The following is a 19,723-nucleotide window of genomic DNA, read 5'->3' on the forward strand; positions in this document are numbered from 1 at the left end:
CAATTTTAATGGGCTCATTAAAAACAGACACATAAATGAGGACGAATGCCGTATATGCTATTAGTTAAGGAAGCATTCATATATAGGAAACTAGACAAATCATCATTAGAAAAAAAAGATACGCATTGGTTCCTAGTACTAGATTAACTATTTAAGAGACAGAGTCATGAAATTTCTTATCTCCGCTACACCACAATTCAACACTTTAACTATAAATCCACTTTTAGTCTGGAAAAAACCAGCAATCTCCCTTTTACGAGTTATCCTATCAGGAAGATTGTTGCAACCCAAGACTACACCCTCTCCCTCCTGCCTTAGCAGGCGCTACTCTAAAGTAATGGTCATTCACATTCAATCCGCCGTAAGCTGTTAAGAGTTTAACACATCCAGAAACCCTATTATAGCGAGCCATTTCTGGAGCCCCATGGAATTTAGATACAATGTGCAAAAAGAAAGGGGAAAAAAGGGCAGCTTGCTGCACCATCTAGTGGATGAAAAGGGACTCTATGAATTTCTTTAGTTTTTCATCAAGAATTTTTAACAAATTGTTTTAAAATTATTTCATTACCTAGTTTACTAATATTTTAAACTTATTAAAAGTTAATTAGTTTTGAAAATGTAGTTTACATTTCACTTATTCTTGTAACCCTTCTGCCCGTCAGAGTTGGCAGCAACAAGGGCCGGGTTCAATATCTAGGGGTTCCATTCCAATAACACAATGCAAACCAGCTCGAGCCCCCACCCAGTGACCTGGGACAAATATATACCACCCCCGCTGGGCGCCTCCAAGAGGCAATACTTCCCCTCTCGCAAGCACATAGTCTGAGTGTAGCAAAAGTCTTTTAATAACAGAGAGAAACAATGTGGCATTTTGTTGGGGAAACACCACCAACAGGATTCATAACACAACCCATGAGCAAAAAAAACCCACCCCAGGCAAATTGGGGCATGCCCTTTTCCCTTTGGTTCTTGAGTCCAGCAACCCCAAATCACCCAAAGTCCCAAAAGTCCAATGCCCCAAAAGTCTCTGTCCCTGGTCAGGGCAGCCCCAGAGTTCGAAAGTTTATCTGCGGAGCTTTACCTCCCAACCTGGGTGGAAATGGGACAGGGGTAAGAGGCACCTTACGTGATCTGAAGCTGACCGCCCCATAGCTCCATAGTGGCGCTCCACTCCGCCAGCCGCCCCACGAACTCCTTCGCTCAGCTGCGCTCCGCTCCGCCAGCCGCCCCACGAACTCCTTCACTCAGCTCCACGGCCCACAAGCAGCTCCTGCCATCCACACACTGCGCCGCATCGAACTGCTCCACAATATATCTTCAGGCTCCCCCACTACTTAGCACAACACTCAGTGATTTCAGCTCTTAGGTGAATTCAGCTTATAATAGGGGAGCCCCAGTGCTGGTGCACTGTCAGCACAAAGTGAGCTCAGCAGCCTATAACTAGACTTCTAATGAAATCAAAATTAGCTCTGATATTCCACAGTGGAGAGAGGAGGAAGTGCAATTAGCATGTAAGGCCCTCACCAAGGGGCCCCTACCACCAAGTATTAATACTTGTCCCCAGCCTCTCTCCATTCACACAGTTTTGGAACCCATGACCCTTGCCTAGCGAGTGCTACTTAGTTGATGGTGAATCCCTCCATCATAACAAAAGGCCACGTACAGTTCCAAGCACAGTTCCCATAATCAGGGTAATAACAATTTATTCTTCCTGCCCCAATAACAGAGACACTGGGGATCCCACAGCAGCCAAAGTGACCATTTGGGCAGCTATGGCCTCATTCTAGGCGTGGTGGGTGTGCCTATGCAAATGAGATCAGCCCCTGAAGTTCTTTTCCACAACTTGCCACACCTCACCACCAGATGTCAGGGTGGAGCTCATCCTGACACTGCTTACATTCTTTTGCATTCTACCAGTTTGGACAACACAAAGGGGGTCTCGTGAGTTTCAATGGAGGTTTTCTAGCCAGTGAGAGAGGGTTTAGCTTCAGCCGGAAGTGGACAGTTGCCACTAGTGCAGCGGTTCTCAAACTGGGGGTCAGGACCCCCTCAGGGGGTCATGAGGTTATTACATGGGGGGGGGGGTCACGAGCTGTCAGCTTCCACCCCCAACCCTGCTTTACTGCCAGCATTTATAATGGTGTTAAATATACAAAAAAAGTGTATTCAACTTATAAGGGGGGGGGTGTCGCACTCAGAGGCTTGCTGTGTGACAGGGGTCACCAGTGCAAAAGGTTTGAGAACCACAGCGCTAGCGGCACCCGTTCTCTCCCGCCGGAAAGGCAGGGCAGTACTGCCGGTGCGGTGTTTACGCTGGGCCCCAGCTTGCCCCTATAGTCACAGTATTCGCGTATTTACAGAAGAGAGCTTTAATTTCAGTGACAGAACTTGCGCCGTTAGGGCTGAACCATGAGAAAAGGTGGCACCTGCCACGACGAGCCCCTTACAAAGGAAGCAGAGCGGAGCGGCCCCTCCTCTTCGCCACGAACGGGTGGGAGGGAGATGAATCTTCCCACAGCTAGGTGCATAGAGGCAGGGCCTGCTTCAGGTAGCGATTCCCCCCTCCTCCTTTCCCCGTGAATGGTACCGTCCACTTTCAGGTGACGGCAGGGAGTAAAGAGAGCTGGGTTACAGTTCTCGCGAGAAATAAACTAGGAAGTGAGACGTAGTTGTTGGTTGGCTTGGAAACGGCGTTCCCGGATGTACTGCGCACGGGAGCGCAGCGGGGCTGGGAAAGGGGCTCAGGTTGCCAGCCGGCAGAGGGAGGGTAGCGGAGCAGGGCTCGCGCGACCCCGCGCTGAGTCCATTGTTGCGGAGCCTGGCTGCGCTCCGTCTGGGTGAGTGTAGGGGCGGGGCTGCGCATGCTATGGGGCTCGTTAGCTGTGGGCGCTGGTCGGTTGCCCTCCATAGGGCTAGGAGCTGAGGGCCTGTTGGAGGGAGGGCAGGGGTGTTGGAACAGTTTTTATAGTGGGGGTTGCTGAGAGCCATTGAACCGAACTGACAGGTTTCAGAGTAGCAGCCGTGTTACTCTGTATCTGCAAAAAGAAAAGGAGTACTTGTGGCACCTGTGGATGCATCCGATGAAGTGAGCTGTAGCTTAGGAAAGCTTATGCTCAGATAAATTGGTTAGTCTCTAAGGTGCCACAAGCACTTTTTATTGAACCAAACTGTAAATCCTATATATGTTGGAAATCATGTCAAGCCAGGGAGTTCAGTAGCACCCCCAGCCTCCCTGTTATTGCACCTATGGGTGAGGGGAGCGGGGGGAGGGGGGCTCCTCCCAAGAGTCTCACCCTTGCTGCGTCCCCTGTAACGGGGCACCATGGGAAGACGAACTGGGAAATAGCTTGTATCAAAGGCAGCACGTCACCTAAAGCACTGCCTACAAATGGTACATTCTCCAGAGGGGAGCTAACCAGGGCCATACATCCCACTTGTTGCCCCAGGGCAGGCGCTCTGTGCTGCTGGGCTGGAGCAGTGTATTCTGCTGTCTGGGTTTGCACTGTTCCAAATGCACCCACGCACAACGTGGCAGAGCACTGAAGGGGGCCGTGTGGCCAGCGTCGCTTGGCAGCAGCACCTGCTACTAACTTTGAGGGAAGCATGCCTGCGGCCCAGGTATTTCATAGAATCATAGAATATCAGGGTTGGAAGGGACCCCAGAAGGTCATCTAGTCCAACCCTCTGCTCAAAGCAGGACCAATCCCCAATTAAATCATCCTAGCCAGGGCTTTGTCAAGCCTGACCTTAAAAACTTCTAAGGTAGGAGATTCTACCACCTCCCTAGGTAATGCATTCCAGTGTTTCACCACCCTCTTAGTGAAAAAGTTTTTCCTAATATCCAACCTAAACCTCCCCCCCTGCAACTTGAGACCATTACTCCTTGTCCTGTCCTCTTCTACCACTGAGAATAGTCTAGAACCATCCTCTCTGGAACCACCTCTCAGGTAGTTGAAAGCAGCTATCAAATCCCCCCTCATTCTTCTCTTCTGCAGACTAAACAATCCCAGTTCCCTCAGCCTCTCCTCATAACTCATGTGTTCCAGACCCCTAATCATTTTTGTTGCCCTTCGCTGGACTCTCTCCAGTTTATCCACATCCTTCTTGTAGTGTGGGGCCCAAAACTGGAGACAGTACTCCAGATGAGGCCTCGCCAATGTCGAATAGAGGGGGACGATCACGTCCCTCGATCTGCTCGCTATGCCCCTACTTATACATCCCAAAATGCCATTGGCCTTCTTGGCAACAAGGGCACACTGCTGACTCATATCCAGCTTCTCGTCCACTGTCACTCCTAGGTCCTTTTCTGCAGAACTGCTGCCTAGCCATTCGGTCCCTAGTCTGTAGCTGTGCATTGGGTTCTTCCGTCCTAAGTGCAGGACCCTGCACTTATCCTTATTGAACCTCATCAGAATTCTTTTGGCCCAATCCTCCAATTTGTCCAGGTCCCTCTGTATCCTATCCCTGCCCTCCAGCGTATCTACCACTCCTCCCAGTTTAGTATCATCCGCAAATTTGCTGAGAGTGCAATCCACACCATGCTCCAGATCATTTATGAAGATATTGAACAAAACCGGCCCCAGGACCGACCCCTGGGGCACTCCACTTGACACCGGCTGCCAACTAGACATGGAACCATTGATCACTACCCGTTGAGCCCGACAATCTAGCCAACTTTCTACCCACCTTATAGTGCATTCATCCAGCCCATACTTCTTTAACTTGCTGACAAGAATACTGTGGGAGACAGTGTCAAAAGCTTTGCTAAAGTCAAGAAACAATACATCCACTGCTTTCCCTTCATCCACAGAACCAGTAATCTCATCATAAAAGGCGATTAGATTAGTCAGGCATGACCTTCCCTTGGTGAATCCATGCTGACTGTTCCTGATCACTTTCCTCTCATGTAAGTGCTTCAGGATTGATTCCTTGAGGACCTGCTCCATGATTTTTCTGTGGACTGAGGTGAGGCTGACTGGCCTGTAGTTCCCAGGATCCTCCTCCTTCCCTTTTTTAAAGATTTGTATCCGGCTGTCTTAAGGAAGAGACTTCCTGGGTGTAAGTTATTCCCTGTTCATGATGGAATAACCAGTACAAGAAGCACTTCAGCTATGTGATGGGCAGTGTCTGACTACATCTGTTGCCTTTGGCTGTGTTGTAGCTGTGTTGGTCCTGGATGTGAGAGTGACCAGCTTGGTCAGATAATATCTTTTATTGGACCAGCTTCTGGTGGTGAAAGAGACATGCTTCTGAGCTACATGAAGCTCTTCTTTAGGTCTGGGGAAGGTAATCTTTTTAAAAATCATTTTTAAAAAGATATCTTTCCCACACCTGAAGAAGAGCACCTTTTAGCTCAAGAGCTGGTCTCTTTCATCACCAGAAGCTAGTCTAATAAAAGATATTGCCACATTTGCATTTTCTCTTACATCTGTTATTAGCATATCTTTCAGGAACCCAAAGAAATGTCTAAAATAGACTCAGATACCTTGTGTCATGTGGATTTACGATCTCACTTTGGATTAATGGCTTGCACCTAGCCATATAGGGAATTTCAGTCCTATTCTTTCCATGCTTCTTGAAAAGAAACAATTATGAATTGATTGAAAACTTTTGCAAAAGTATCTATGAAGTTTAGTTTTAAAAGTTTTCATTGTTTTATTGGGGCTTTTTCTCCATTTGTTTCTTTTCTTTTCTTCATTAATGAATGCTCTTTCTTCTTCTTTTTTTTTTTGCCAAATCCCACTCTTTTTTTTCCATTTGATAACTGAAAAAGGGAGGAAAGAAACTGAAAAATATAAGACACAATTTTTGTTTTAGTGAAAAAACAATTTCTGATGGCCCAAAATGCTCATTTCTTGACTAAGTTTGAGAATTTTTGACCACCTCTGAAAACTAGCTATTAAGAGAACTTGAAAAATATATTTAATTTTTTTAAACTATTTTAGGAAAATATATCTGAAAGAACACAACAGGAGGCAATTATATATGTAAGAAGTTGCAGAAGTTTATGACATGTACTTCTCACCTTTCTGTCTCCCACTACTTCAGTGTTAAATTTGACTTTTCTCTTTTTTCCTATGTCCATTCTCTTGCTAAGTCCTATAATTTCTTACTCTTTAATCAGAGTTTCTTCTATTTGATATCCCCATTGATTAAACTCCTTGTTTTTGCAATAATCATGTCTCGTGTGGATTCACTTTCCATATGTTTTGCAAGACTCATCATTTATCTCAGGCATTTGGGAAGGATGGTGTCTGAAGGTTTGGGAAGGTTTATCTGGGCTTGGAGTGTGTGCCATTGCTCATACTCCATAAATAAATAAAATTAACCCGCCATGTACCTACATAATTATATGAAATGTTTTAATATGAATGTAAATTTAAAGTGTTGAAGCCGAAATACAGGATGGGGAACCTATTGATTGAATGATTTAAAGCTTTGCAAATCAGAATAAATAAGTACTGTAACTTTCTCCTTTCTGACAGGTTTCAGAGTAACAGCCGTGTTAGTCTGTATTCGCAAAAAGAAAAGGAGTACTTGTGGCACCTTAGAGACTAACCAATTTATTAGAGCATAAGCTTTCGTGAGCTACAACTCACTTCATTGGATGCATACTGTGGAAACTGTAGATCTTTTTATATTTTTTATATTTTATACTTTTAAGATCTTTTTATATACACACAAAGCATAAAAAAATACCTCCTCCCACCCCACTCTCCTGCTGGTAATAGCTTATCTAAAGTGATCCCTCTCCTTACAATGTGTATGATAATCAAGGTGGGCCATTTCCAGCACAAATCCAGGGTTTAACAAGAACGTCTGGAGGCGGGGGGTAGGAAAAAACAAGGGGAAATAGGTTACCTTGCATAATGACTTAGCCACTCCCAGTCTCTATTCAAGCCTAAGTTAATTGTATCCAATTTGCAAATGAATTCCAATTCAACAGTTTCTCGCTGGAGTCTGGATTTGAAGTTTTTTTGTTGTAATATAGTAACTTTCATGTCTGTAATCGCGTGACCAGGGAGATTGAAGTGTTCTCCGGCTGGTTTATGAATGTTATAATTCTTGACATCTGATTTGTGTCCATTTATTCTTTTACGTAGAGACTGTCCAGTTTGACCAATGTACATGGCAGAGGAGCATTGCTGGCACATGATGGCATATATCACATTGGTGGATGTGCAGGTGAACGAGCCTCTGAAAGTGTGGCTGAGGTTATTAGGCCCTGTGATGGTGTCCCCTGAATAGATATGTGGGCACAGTTGGTAATGGGCTTTGTTGCCAGGATAGATTCCTGGGTTAGTGGTTCTGTTGTGCGGTATGTGGTTGCTACTGAGTATTTGCTTCAGGTTGGGGGGCTGTCTGTAGGCAAGGACTGGCCTGTCTCCCAAGATTTGTGAGAGTGTTGGGTCATCCTTCAGGATAGGTTGTAGATCCTTAATAATGCATTGGAGGGGTTTTAGTTGGGGGCTGAAGGTGACGGCTGGTGGCGTTCTGTTATTTTCCTTTGTTAGGCCTATCCTGTAGTAGGTGACTTCTGGATACTCTTCTGGCTCTGTCAATCTGTTTCTTCACTTCCGCAGGTGGGTATTGTAGTTGTAAGAATGCTTGATAGAGATCTTGTAGGTGTTTGTCTCTGTCTGAGGGGTTGGAGCAAATGCGGTTGTATCGCAGAGCTTGGCTGTAGACGATGGATCGTGTGGTGTGGTCAGGGTGAAAGCTGGAGGCATGTAGGTAGGAATAGCGGTCAGTAGGTTTCCGGTATAGGGTGGTGTTTATGTGACCATCGTTTATTAGCACTGTAGTGTCCAGGAAGTGGATCTCTTGTGTGAACTGGACCAGGCTGAGGTTGATGGTGGGATGCAAATTGTTGAAATCATGATGGAATTCCTCAAGGGCTTCTTTTCCATGGGTCCAGATGATGGAGATGTCATCAATATAGCGCAGGTAGAGTAGCGGCGTTAGGGGATGAGAGCTGAGGAAGCGTTGTTCTAAGTCAGCCATAAAAATGTTAACATACTGTGGGGTCATGCGGGTACCCATAGCAGTGCCGCTGATCTGAAGGTATACATTGTCCCCAAATGTAAAATAGTTATGGGTAAGGACAAAGTCACAAAGTTGAGCCACCAGGTTAGCCGTGACATTATTGAGGATAGTGTTCTTGACGGCTTGTAGTCCATCTTTGTGTGGAATGTTGGTGTAGAGGGCTTCTACCTCCATAGTGGCCAGGATGGTGTTATTAGGAAGATCACCGATGGATTGTAGTTTCCTCAGGAAGTCAGTGCTGTCTCGAAGGTAGCTGGGAGTGCTGGTGGCGTAGGGCCTGAGGAGGGAGTCTACATAGCCAGACAATCCCGCTGTCAGGGTGCCAATGCCTGAGATGATGGGGCACCCAGGATTTCCAGGTTTATGGATCTTGGGTAGTAGATAGAATATCCCAGGTCGGGGCTCCAGGGGTGTGTCTGTGCGGATTTGATCTTGTGCTTTTTCAGGGAGTTTCTTGAGCAAATGCTGTAGTTTCTTTTGGTAACTCTCAGTGGGATCAGAGGGTAATGGCTTGTGGAAAGTGGTGTTGGAGAGCTGCCGAACAGCCTCTTGTTCATATTCCGACCTATTCATGATGACAACAGCACCTCCGTTGTCAGCCTTTTTACAAATCTTGGGAGACAGGCCAGTTCTTGCTTACAGACAGCCCCACAGCCTGAAGCAAATACTCACCAGCAACCACATACCGCACAAGAGAACCACTAACCCAGGAACCTATCCTTGCAACAAAGCCCGTTGTCAACTGTGCCCACATATCTATTCAGGGGACACCATCACAGGGCCTAATAACATCAGCCACACTATCAGAGGCTCGTTCACCTGCACATCCACCAATGTGATATATGCCATCATGTGCCAGCAATCATAGAATCATAGAATATCAGGGTTGGAAGGGACCTCAGGAGGTCATCTAGTCCAACCCCCTGCTCAAAAGCAAGACAAATCCCTAATTAAATCATCCCAGCCAGGGCTTTGTCAAGCCTGACCTTAAAAACTTCTAAGGAAGGAGATTCCACCACCTCCCTAGACAACGCATTCCAGTGTTTCACAACCCTCCTAGTGAAAAAGTTTTTCCTAATATCCAACCTAAACCTCCCCCCCTGCAACTTGAGACCATTACTCCTTGTCCTGTCCTCTTCTACCACTGAGAATAGTCTAGAACCATCCTCTCTGGAACCACCTCTCAGGTAGTTGAAAGCAGCTATCAAATCCCCCCTCATTCTTCTCTTCTGCAGACTAAACAATCCCAGTTCCCTCAGCCTCTCCTCATAACTCATGTGTTCCAGACCCCTAATCATTTTTGTTGCCCTTCGCTGGACTCTCTCCAGTTTATCCACATCCTTCTTGTAGTGTGGGGCCCAAAACTGGAGACAGTACTCCAGATGAGGCCTCGCCAATGTCGAATAGAGGGGGACGATCACGTCCCTCGATCTGCTCGCTATGCCCCTACTTATACATCCCAAAATGCCATTGGCCTTCTTGGCAACAAGGGCACACTGCTGACTCATATCCAGCTTCTCGTCCACTGTCACTCCTAGGTCCTTTTCTGCAGAACTGCTTCCCAGCCATTCGGTCCCTAGTCTGTAGCTGTGCATTGGGTTCTTCCATCCTAAGTGCAGGACCCTGCACTTATCCTTATTGAACCTCATCAGAATTCTTTTGGCCCAATCCTCCAATTTGTCCAGGTCCCTCTGTATCCTATCCCTGCCCTCCAGCGTATCTACCACTCCTCCCAGTTTAGTATCATCCGCAAATTTGCTGAGAGTGCAATCCACACCATCCTCCAGATCATTTATGAGGTTATTGAACAAAACCGGCCCCAGGACCGACCCCTGGGGCACTCCACTTGACACCGGCTGCCAACTAGACATGGAGCCATTGATCACTACCCGTTGAGCCCGACAATCTAGCCAACCTTCTACCCACCTTATAGTGCATTCATCCAGCCTGTACTTCTTTAACTTGCTGACAAGAATACTGTGGGAGACCGTGTCAAAAGCTTTGCTAAAGTCAAGAAACAATACGTCCACTGCTTTCCCTTCATCCACAGAACCAGTAATCTCATCATAGAAGGCGATTAGATTAGTCAGGCATGACCTTCCCTTGGTGAATCCATGCTGACTGTTCCTGATCACTTTCCTCTCATGTAAGTGCTTCAGGATTGATTCTTTGAGGACCTGCTCCATGATTTTTCCGGGGACTGAAGTGAGGCTGACTGGCCTGTAGTTCCCAGGATCTTCCTTCTTCCCTTTTTTAAAGATTGGCACTACATTAGCCTTTTTGCAGTCGTCCGGGACTTCCCCCGTTCGCCACGAGTTTTCAAAGATAATGGCCAATGGCTCTGCAATCACAGCCGCCAGTTCCTTTAGCACTCTCGGATGCAACTCGTCCGGCCCCATGGACTTGTGCACGTCCAGCTTTTCTAAATAGTCCCTAACCACCTCTTTCTCCACAGAGGGCTGGTCATCTATACCCCATGTTGTGATGCCCAGCGCAGCAGTCTGGGAGCTGACCTTGTTAGTGAAGACCGAGGCAAAAAAAGCAATGCCCCTCTGCCATGTACATTGGTCAAACTGGACAGTCTCTACGTAAAAGAATAAATGGACACAAATCAGATGTCAAGAATTATAACATTCATAAACCAGTCGGAGAACACTTCAATCTCTCTGGTCATGCGATTAGACATGAAAGTTGCTATATTACAACAAAAAAAACTTCAAATCCAGACTTCAGTGAGAAACTGTTGAATTGGAATTCGTTTGCAAATTGGATACAATTAACTTAGGCTTGAATAGAGACTGGGAGTGGCTAAGTCATTATGAAAGGTAACCTATTTCCCCTTGTTTTTTCCTACCCCCCCCCCCCAGACGTTCTTGTTAAACCCTGGATTTGTTCTGGAAATGGCCCAACTTGATTATCATACACATTGTAAGGAGAGGGATCACTTTAGATAAGCTATTACCAGCAGGAGAGTGGGGTGGGAGGAGGTATTTTTTCATGCTTTGTGTGTATATAAAAAGATCTTCTACACTTTCCACAGTATGCATCCGATGAAGTGAGCTGTAGCTCACGAAAGCTTATGCTCAAATAAATTGGTTAGTCTCTAAGGTGCCACAAGTACTCCTTTATTGTATACATTGTATATAAAGATTGTATAATTTGTTAGGGGTAGGACTTCTAGATTTGTTTAATTTGTTGCCTAAGCCTTATGGGGTTTTTTGTTTAATAAATAAGCTATTGATATGTGGTAGCATTTGTTGTTCTCTATTTGTCCATTTTAGATCACAATGGATATTACAAGGGGAAACTTGGATGAAATTTCAAGGCCTGCATCTAGCTCAAGAGCGCACCCTGTAAGCAGAGCTTTAAGTGCATCTTTGGAGGTTCTAACACCGGAGCCATGCTTGTCAAAGGTATGAGCTTTGGCAGGTCAGAACCTCTGTGTGTCTCATTTTTCCCTATCTATAAAATGAAAAGAATAAACCTTTGTAAAATATTTATAAAGTGCTTTATGGATTAAAATTGATGTGTAAATACTAGTGAGTATTATCATAGAAAGAAAGTCACTTAAAATGCAGTTCTAGTTTCAAGAGTGAGTGTGTGTACACAGGTCAGCTCTTTGTATGTATTTAGAGTGATATTTGCTTACTTTAAAGACTTACATACATCTGTACTACTTTTTCCCCTCTGTTAGCCTAGATCATATTCTGTTTTATGCACCACCAGTCAAATTGTTAACTAAATTCTTCCCTCAATTAAACCTTTGTTACCCCATTGATAACAGGAAGGTTTCACAGATATAACTTGGGACAGAGTTTATGATGGTTCGTGGGGTACCCAGAACTGTGAATCACCTTGTTAAAACCTCCCCCCCATCCCCCACCTCCAGTGTGAGGGAGACTTTCTTGTGCTTAATTGGATATTAGCTCTTTGACACCAGCAGCCTGTTAGCTGCCCAAACAAAGTCCTCTAGGCTACGTCAGCCCTTACTTTGCCTTGCAGATTATGAATAGGTGCACCCCAGTCCCTGAGCCCCTTTTCAGTGTTCCCCTGCAGTGTCCAGCCCCTTATCCGCTGAACACTCACAGAAATATCAGGTCTACTAGCCCCAGGGAACAGTGTACACACCTTCTTGAAAAAAAAACAAAAACAACAGGAGTACTTGTGGCACCTTAGAGACGAACAAATTTATTAGAGCGTAAGCTTTCATGGGCTACAGCCCACTTCATCGGATGCATTGAATGGAACATACAGTAAGAAGATATATATAAAATATACACATACATACAGAGAAGGTGGAATTTGCCATGCAAACTGTAAGAGACTAATTAATTAAGATGAGCTATCAGCAGGAGAAAAAAAAAGTTTGTAGTGATAATCAAGATGGCCCATTTAGACAGTTGACAAGAAGGTGTGAGGATACTTTACTTAGGGAAATAGATTCAATATGTGTAATGACCCAGCCACTCCCAGGCTTTATTCAAACCCAGGTTAATGGTATTTAGTTTGCATATTAATTCAAGCTCAGCAGTTTCTTGTTGGAGTCTGTTTCTGAAGCTTTTCTGTTGCAGAATTGCCACCCTTAAGTCTTTTACTGAGTGGCCAGAGAGGCTGAAGTGTTCTCCTACCGGTTTTTGAATGTTGTGACTCCTGTTGTCAGATTTGTGTCCATTTATTCTTTTGCGTAGAGACTGTCCGGTTTGGCCAATGTACATGGCAGAGGGGCATTGCTGGCACATGATGGCATATATCCCATTAGTAGATGTGCAGGTGAACGAGCCCCAGATGGCGTGGCTAAAGTGATTAGGTCCTATGTTGGTGTCACTTGAATAAATATGTGGACAGAGTTGGCATTGGGCTTTGTTGCAAGATTAGGTTCCTGGGTTAGTGTTTTTGTTGTGTGGTGTGTGGTTGCTGGAGAGTATTTGCTTCAGGTTGGGGGGCTATCTGTAAGCGAGGACTGACTGGTTTGTCTCCCAAGATCTGTGAGAGTGAGGAATCATTTTTCAGGATAGGTTGTAGATCTTTGATGATGCGCTGGAGAGGTTTTAGTTGGGAGCTGAAGGTGACAGCTCTTGAATGATTCAACTCAGGATCATCTCTTTGTATAGTATCACAGCACTCAGAGATATATTTTTAGTGAAAACCACGATACATTTATTATCAAAGATTTGAGATTCAGGTGATAGTGAGTAAAAATAATAGAAACAAAAGGAATGTATACAACAAAATCATAGCATGATTTCTAAAGACTAAACTTAATAGACTAACCTTCTATCTATAGAAGTTTATTTCACCCCAAATGTCCTTTGCAGCTGTCAAGGTTCCTCCCCCACTCTGAACTCTAGGGTACAGATGTGGGGACCTGCATGAAAAACCTCCTAAGCTTATCTTTACCAGCTTAGGTCAAAACTTCCCCAAGGTACAAAATATTACCCCCGTTATCCTTGGAATGGCCGCTACCACCACCAAACTAATACTGGTTACTGGGGAAGAGCTGTTTGGACGCGTCCTTCCCCCCAAAATACTTCCCAAAACCTTGCACCCCACTTCCTGGACAAGGTTTGGTAAAAAGCCTCACCAATTTGCCTAGGTGACTACAGACCCAGACCCTTGGATCTTAAGAACAATGAACAATCCTCCCAACACTTGCACCCCCCCCTTTCCTGGGAAATGTTGGATAAAAAGCCTCACCAATTTGCATAGGTGACCACAAACCCAAACCCTTGGATCTGAGAACAATGAAAAAGCATTCAGTGTTTTACAAGAAGACTTTTAATAAAAAATAGAAGTAAATAGAAATAAAGAAATCCCCCCTGTAAAATCGGGATGGTATATATCTTACAGGGTAATTAGATTCAAAAACATAGAGAACCCCTCTAGGCAAAACCTTAAGTTACAAAAAAGATACACAGACAGAAATAGTTATTCTATTCAGCACAATTCTTTTCTCAGCCATTTAAAGAAATCATAATCTAACACATACCTAGCTAGATTACTTACTAAAAATTCTAAGACTCCATTCCTGTTCTGTCCCCGGCCAAGACGACTACAGACAGACACACAAACCCTTTGTTTCTCTCCCTCCTCCCAGCTTTTGAAAGTATCTTGTCTCCTCATTGGTCATTTTGGTCAGGTGCCAGCGAGGTTACCTTTAGCTTCTTAACCCTTTACAGGTGAGAGGAGCTTTCCCCTGGCCAGGAGGGATTTCAAAGGGGTTTACCCTTCCCTTTATATTTATGACAGCAGCATTTCAGCCGAGGTTAGTTGTGATCCCGTTTTCCAGAATGTAATTGCACTGCCTGATTACTTCCTAAGTGCAGGATAAAGGGATGTCTTCCTTACCTTCTCCTTCTGTCCCCCGAAGTTCATAGCTTGTACCCTGAGTCAGGATAACCCGCAGTAGTTTATTCTCCTGTTGATTTCACATCCCTCCACCTGTTGACTTTGTATGGAAATGTGGCTTTCACTGTGTCGGCTTACAATGCTCAGTTTACATGCTGACAGAGAGAAGAATAAACATCTTTCCTCTGGCAAACAGAAAACTTGTTTGTCAGCTCTGCCTTGATACAGGCTGTCACACGGTCTGGAGTGGCTCATGACCGTGAGTGCCTACCTCAGGACAGAGTGTCAGAAACAGGGAAGACATTCCAAACTGATGGTATGTTCTATAATTAGATTTCACCAACCAAGTAACAAATGTGAACTCCTGGATCATTATAGCAGTCTTACTGTGAAGTCACAGACAGTCCCCTTATGCACTCCAGTCTATCTTGCTACCAAGGCAAGCTGGACTTAGTGATTAAGTGGTCACTCTCACCAAAAATCACACAATATTCAGGTTGCTTCCAGTCCCCAAGAGACCAGTCACTTACCTTAGATCAGTTGGTACCCTAATTCTTACACCAAAGACACTGCCTGTAGCCAATCCTGTCATAAACTATCTACAGGCTTATTATCTAGGAAAAAGACTTGAGTTATTTACAGGTTAAAGCAAGCTAATATGCGCACTAATGAGTTGCAGTTTAAAACCTAGGAGTGACAGAGTTGTAGTGATCTGTCCATTCAAAATGTCTTTCAGTGCAAACCCAAGGATAACCCTGGGGGTTCTCTTACTTCAGTTTAAATTTTCTGGCCCTGTGAGAGTTCAAACAGCAAAGAGATGAACAATTTTCCTGTGACCCTGTTTTATCTTTTACAGTTAGGCCTAAACGACAGAGTTAGGCTGATTTACGTCGACATAACTATGTTAGTGTCTACACTAAAATTTTGCTCCTGCTGATGTAACTTACCCGCTATGCCAACTTAACTCCACCTCCACAAGTGGCGTAAAGGTTAGATTGACATTGACTATTAGTGGCCTCCAGGAGGTGTCCCCCAATGTCCCACCTTGACCACTCTTGTCACCGTTTTGAACTCTGCTGCCCAGTGGCCAGGTACACAGGAAGCTGCCTCTCCTCTTTAAAGACGTGAGAATTTTTGAAATGGCATTTCATGTTTGCTCAGCTTGGAGAGCTCACATAGCAGTTCTCAAGCAAACCTGGCAACTTCCTAGCTGACCATGCCGGTTCCACACTGCAGATGCACTCCTGTCTGGAGTACACAAGAGGTGTTTGATCTCCTGAATCTGTGGGGAGAAGAGGCTGTGCAGACACAGCTCCAATCCCGCCAGCAGATCGCTCAGATCATGGCGGAGGAGGAGGGCTATAAGAGGGAGCAGCAGCAGTGCCGCATGAAAGCCAAGGAGATGCAGCTGGCAAACCAGAAGGCAAGGGAGGTTAATAATTGCTCTGGTGCGGAGTCATAGACCTGCTGCTTTTACACAGAGCTGCATACCATCCTCGGACAACACCCCTCTCCCCCCACAAAGAGTCCCATGGATAGTTAGGAAGTGTTACAGGCCTCCACTGTGAACAGCAAAGAACAAGAGGAATATCAGGAACAGGGGACTGACAAATCCAGCTGTGCAGCAAGCCAGGACATGTTTTTGAGTCCTGTGCAGTCCAGCCAGTCCTTACAGCCCAGGACAGGCGAGCATGATGCAGGGAAAGGAACCTTTGGTAAGTATGCAGTTTGCTTTGATATTGCAGGGATGGAACCCACAAAGTACCAAGACATACATGTTGATTTACTCTTTTCTACTTATGCTAGATGAGGTAGTGAAACAACCAATAGAGGTAGAGTTGCCATCTGCTTTTCATTCCCCTGTGGAGTTCAACAGAGGAAGCCCCATGGAACAGTTTGTTTATGTGCACCGGGATGTCCTATGAATCCTCCAGAGATCTCGAGGAAACTTTCCTGGAGGAAGTCTGCAGTTCTCTGCTGAAGGTTTCTGGGAGGGCTGCCTGATTTCTTCCACTGCAATAGGATGCTTTCCCATGCTACTCAGCGATTATGTCATCAGGCATCATTGCAGCACACAGCCTAGCAGTATATGGCCCCAGTCAGCAGCTGGATGCCTGCAGGAGCTGTTCCCTTTCAGCCTCCATTACCCTCAGGAGTGAGATATCAGCTAAAATCATGACTGCCTGTGGAAATTGGTGCCAGTATTCAGTACAGTTGCCCAATGTGCATGTACTCATGCCTGTGAGCTATGCCCCCTTATTTCCCTAACTCGTCCCTTTCCCCCAGGGCCATACTCACCATAGCTGGGACTGCCACCATGATCTATCAGTCCCAAAGAGAAGTGAGAATGGAGTGCTTGCAACTTGTGTGGATCAAGGGCAGTGAGTTCTGTATAGCAGGATTCCATTTATCTTGTGAATACAGTCACAATTGTACCTATGTGCATTGTATCTTTTGCAGCTGGAAATGTGGCCTTGAGGCTCTTTTCATCCACACCAGTGGAGTGGCTCAGCCAGATAGGGAGGAGAACGAAGAGGACATGGGATGACATGTTCCAAGAGATCCTGCAAGCCTCTGCTGCTTTGGATACTGAGCACTGGTCTTGGAGAATCACCCCCGCAGGCAGCATGACCAGGGATAGAGCGCAGAGGAGAAAGAAGTAGGAAATGGACAGGGAAGTGCAGCAGCAAACAGGCATGCTGCAGACTCTTGTTGACTTTCAGGTTCAACAGTACTATGCTCACCTTCCTCTGCAGCCCATAGAAAACCATATTCTGGGACCTCCCTACACACACACGCATTCCACGTAGCATCCGGGGCTGCTGCACTATCCCTACCACTCTACGCCGGGGGAGCGTACAGGCAGTCACAGCTGCACATGCACTGACCTGTGAAAAAGACAGTTGGCGTATGTGTTTCTGAAATGGAAATGACTGTTCTTTCCCCTTCAAATGTTCTTTTCCCTTTACTTATTACGTTTTATTTAGTTATAATGTGTCTGTTTGCATGGGCATGGTATAAAACTCTATTTATGGAAACGTAATTCATCTTTTAGTTCACAACATATGCTGGCTGGGGTGCTAGTAACAGGTGAATTTGTAATGTTATATTACTACACACACAGCACTCATTACAAGATTCATATGGGGTTGCAAAAGAGCAGTGCCAGGTAGAGCATACTACAGCAACACACATGGTTTTTCAAAGCCTCTCTGAGCCAAACAGCTTTGCGTAGAGCTGCTCTTATAGCCCTGGTACCTGGCACTGCTCAAAATCAGCAGATAGCTGTTCCATGTCTGCCCTCCACCCCAGCAGAAACTTTCCCCCCTTTGCTTCACAGATGTTATGCAGGACACAGCAGGCACCTATAACCAGTGGGATACTTTTGTCACTGAAGTCCAATCTCGTGAGTAGACCGTGCCAGCAACCTTTCAAATAAGCAAAGGCACATTCAACTGTCATTCTGTATCTGCTGAGCCTGTAGTTAAAGCGCTCCTTGCTGTAGTTGACGTGGCCAGTGTATGGCTTCATGAGCCATGGGGATAAGGGGTAGGCTGGGTCTCCCAGGGTCACTATTGGCATTTCAATATTCCCAGTGCTAATCCACCAGTCTGGAAAGAAATTCTCTGCTTGCAGCTTTCCGAACAGTCCTGTGTTTTTAAAGACGTGAGCGTCATGCATCTTCACTGACCAGCCCACATTGATGTCAATAAAGTGTCCCTGGTGATCCACCATTGCTGACATTACCATAGAAAAGTAGCTCTTTTTGTTGACGTGCTCTGTGGCAAGGTGGTCGGGTGTCAAAATAGGGATATGTGTGCCATCTATCACCCCACCACAGTTTGGGAACCCCATTGATGCAAAACCATCCACTATATCCTGCAAATTGCACAGAGTCAAGTCCTTCACAGCAGTACTCAATTAACGGCCCTGCACACTTGTATCACAACAGCCCCCATGGTGGATTTCTTAACTCCTAACTGATTTCCGACTGTTCAGTAGCAATCAGGTGTCACAAGTTTCCACAGAGTGGTCACCACTTCTCCACTTCAGTGCAGATCGCATTTTGGTGTTGCTGCACTGGAGGGCTGGGGTGAGCTCTGCACCCAGAATCAGGAATATGACCTTGCACATCTGAAAGTTCTGCAGCCGCTGCTTGTCATCCCAAACCTGCATGATAATATGATCCCATCAGTCAGTGCTAATTTCTTGGGCCTGGCACTGGCATGTCACTATCTGCATTTCCCCATGAATGCTTCCAACAATTTTGAATTGTTTCTATGTCCCACAGCAATCTAGCCTCCATGGACTCATCATGTTCCCCGTGGCTTCTCTGGTGACTCTGCAAATACTGCAGGATCAGGTGCCCCATGCTTGCAATGCTCATCACAATAGTGCAGGGCTGTGCAGGATCCATGCTTCTGACACAGATGACAGACAGCGAGCAGGGATGTGTGGGTTTGTGGGGATTTTGAAAAGAGGTGTGAAACATTATGGGATATAGATGAAATTATGGGATGGAGAATACTGCAATTCGGGATGTTGAAATCATGCTCCGAGTCACCCCTGCATGACTTTTTTGGCCACCATGAGGCATTGCAAAACCTCACGAAAATACCTTGTACTAGATGGTGGCTAGTTGCACAGTGTAATAGCTACCCATGGTGCACTGCTTTCTGCTGACACGAGGAGTGTAGTTTGAACACGCAAAAGCGATTTAATTACTGTGGCAGCTGTATGCCAATGTAACCTAGGTCCACACAATTTTGTAGTGTAGACATGCCCTTAGTCTTCCAGTGTATGAGACGAGCTCCCTTGCATGTACATTTCTAAGATGTGATAGGGCCATTCACAAGCTTAGAATCCTTTGTGTCACGATGTTCCTTAATGTCTCATTTCATCTTGGTAGGCCATCTAAATGGGCAGGGGAGATGATTCCTGTGCCTGGCTTCACAAGTTCAGAGCAAACATTTTCAAAGTTATAAAGCAAAGCTTACATATTTCCTCATGGCATGGAATACAGACATTACAGTTGAGATTAATGCATGCAGCAATTTACAAGCATTTCATAGAGTCTAAACACTGAATACATTCTTGTAAGACTAATACCTATTTTGAAAAAACTAACATACAGGTGAGCTGGTTTGGTTTCCAGCTATGAGTTTGTTAGTTCTTAGCTAATGCCTATGGCCTTGGCCAGAGCTGGCACTAGCATCACACAGACTTGAGGAACTTTTTGTCAGTATATATACATAACTCCTTACATAGGATCTGTACGTACATTTCACAACGATATTAATGACCAGTGGGACCCTGGCTTTCATTTAAGACC

General features: G+C 45.3%; 1 protein-coding gene across 3 annotated transcripts in view; it reads left to right on the forward strand.

Moving 5' to 3' along the window:
• The first annotated feature begins 2,703 nt into the window (after nucleotides 1–2,703).
• The window catches only part of FSIP1 (fibrous sheath interacting protein 1), a 188,351-nt gene continuing 171,331 nt past the window's right edge, over nucleotides 2,704–19,723 (forward strand). Inside the window, exons 1-2 of one of the 3 annotated variants that reach the window (XM_073348818.1) lie at nucleotides 2,704–2,837; nucleotides 11,328–11,459. In XM_073348818.1, coding sequence (XP_073204919.1) covers nucleotides 11,334–11,459 — 126 coding nt within the window. In that variant the 5' untranslated portion in view covers nucleotides 2,704–2,837; nucleotides 11,328–11,333. Of the gene's footprint in view, nucleotides 2,838–3,531; nucleotides 3,619–11,327; nucleotides 11,460–16,902; nucleotides 17,798–19,723 lie in introns of those variants that run through there. The other 2 variants (XM_073348817.1, XM_073348819.1) reach the window with 2 other exon arrangements.

The sequence above is a fragment of the Lepidochelys kempii genome, chromosome 6, assembly GCF_965140285.1.
Source record: "Lepidochelys kempii isolate rLepKem1 chromosome 6, rLepKem1.hap1, whole genome shotgun sequence".
Taxonomy (NCBI): Eukaryota; Metazoa; Chordata; order Testudines; family Cheloniidae; genus Lepidochelys; species Lepidochelys kempii.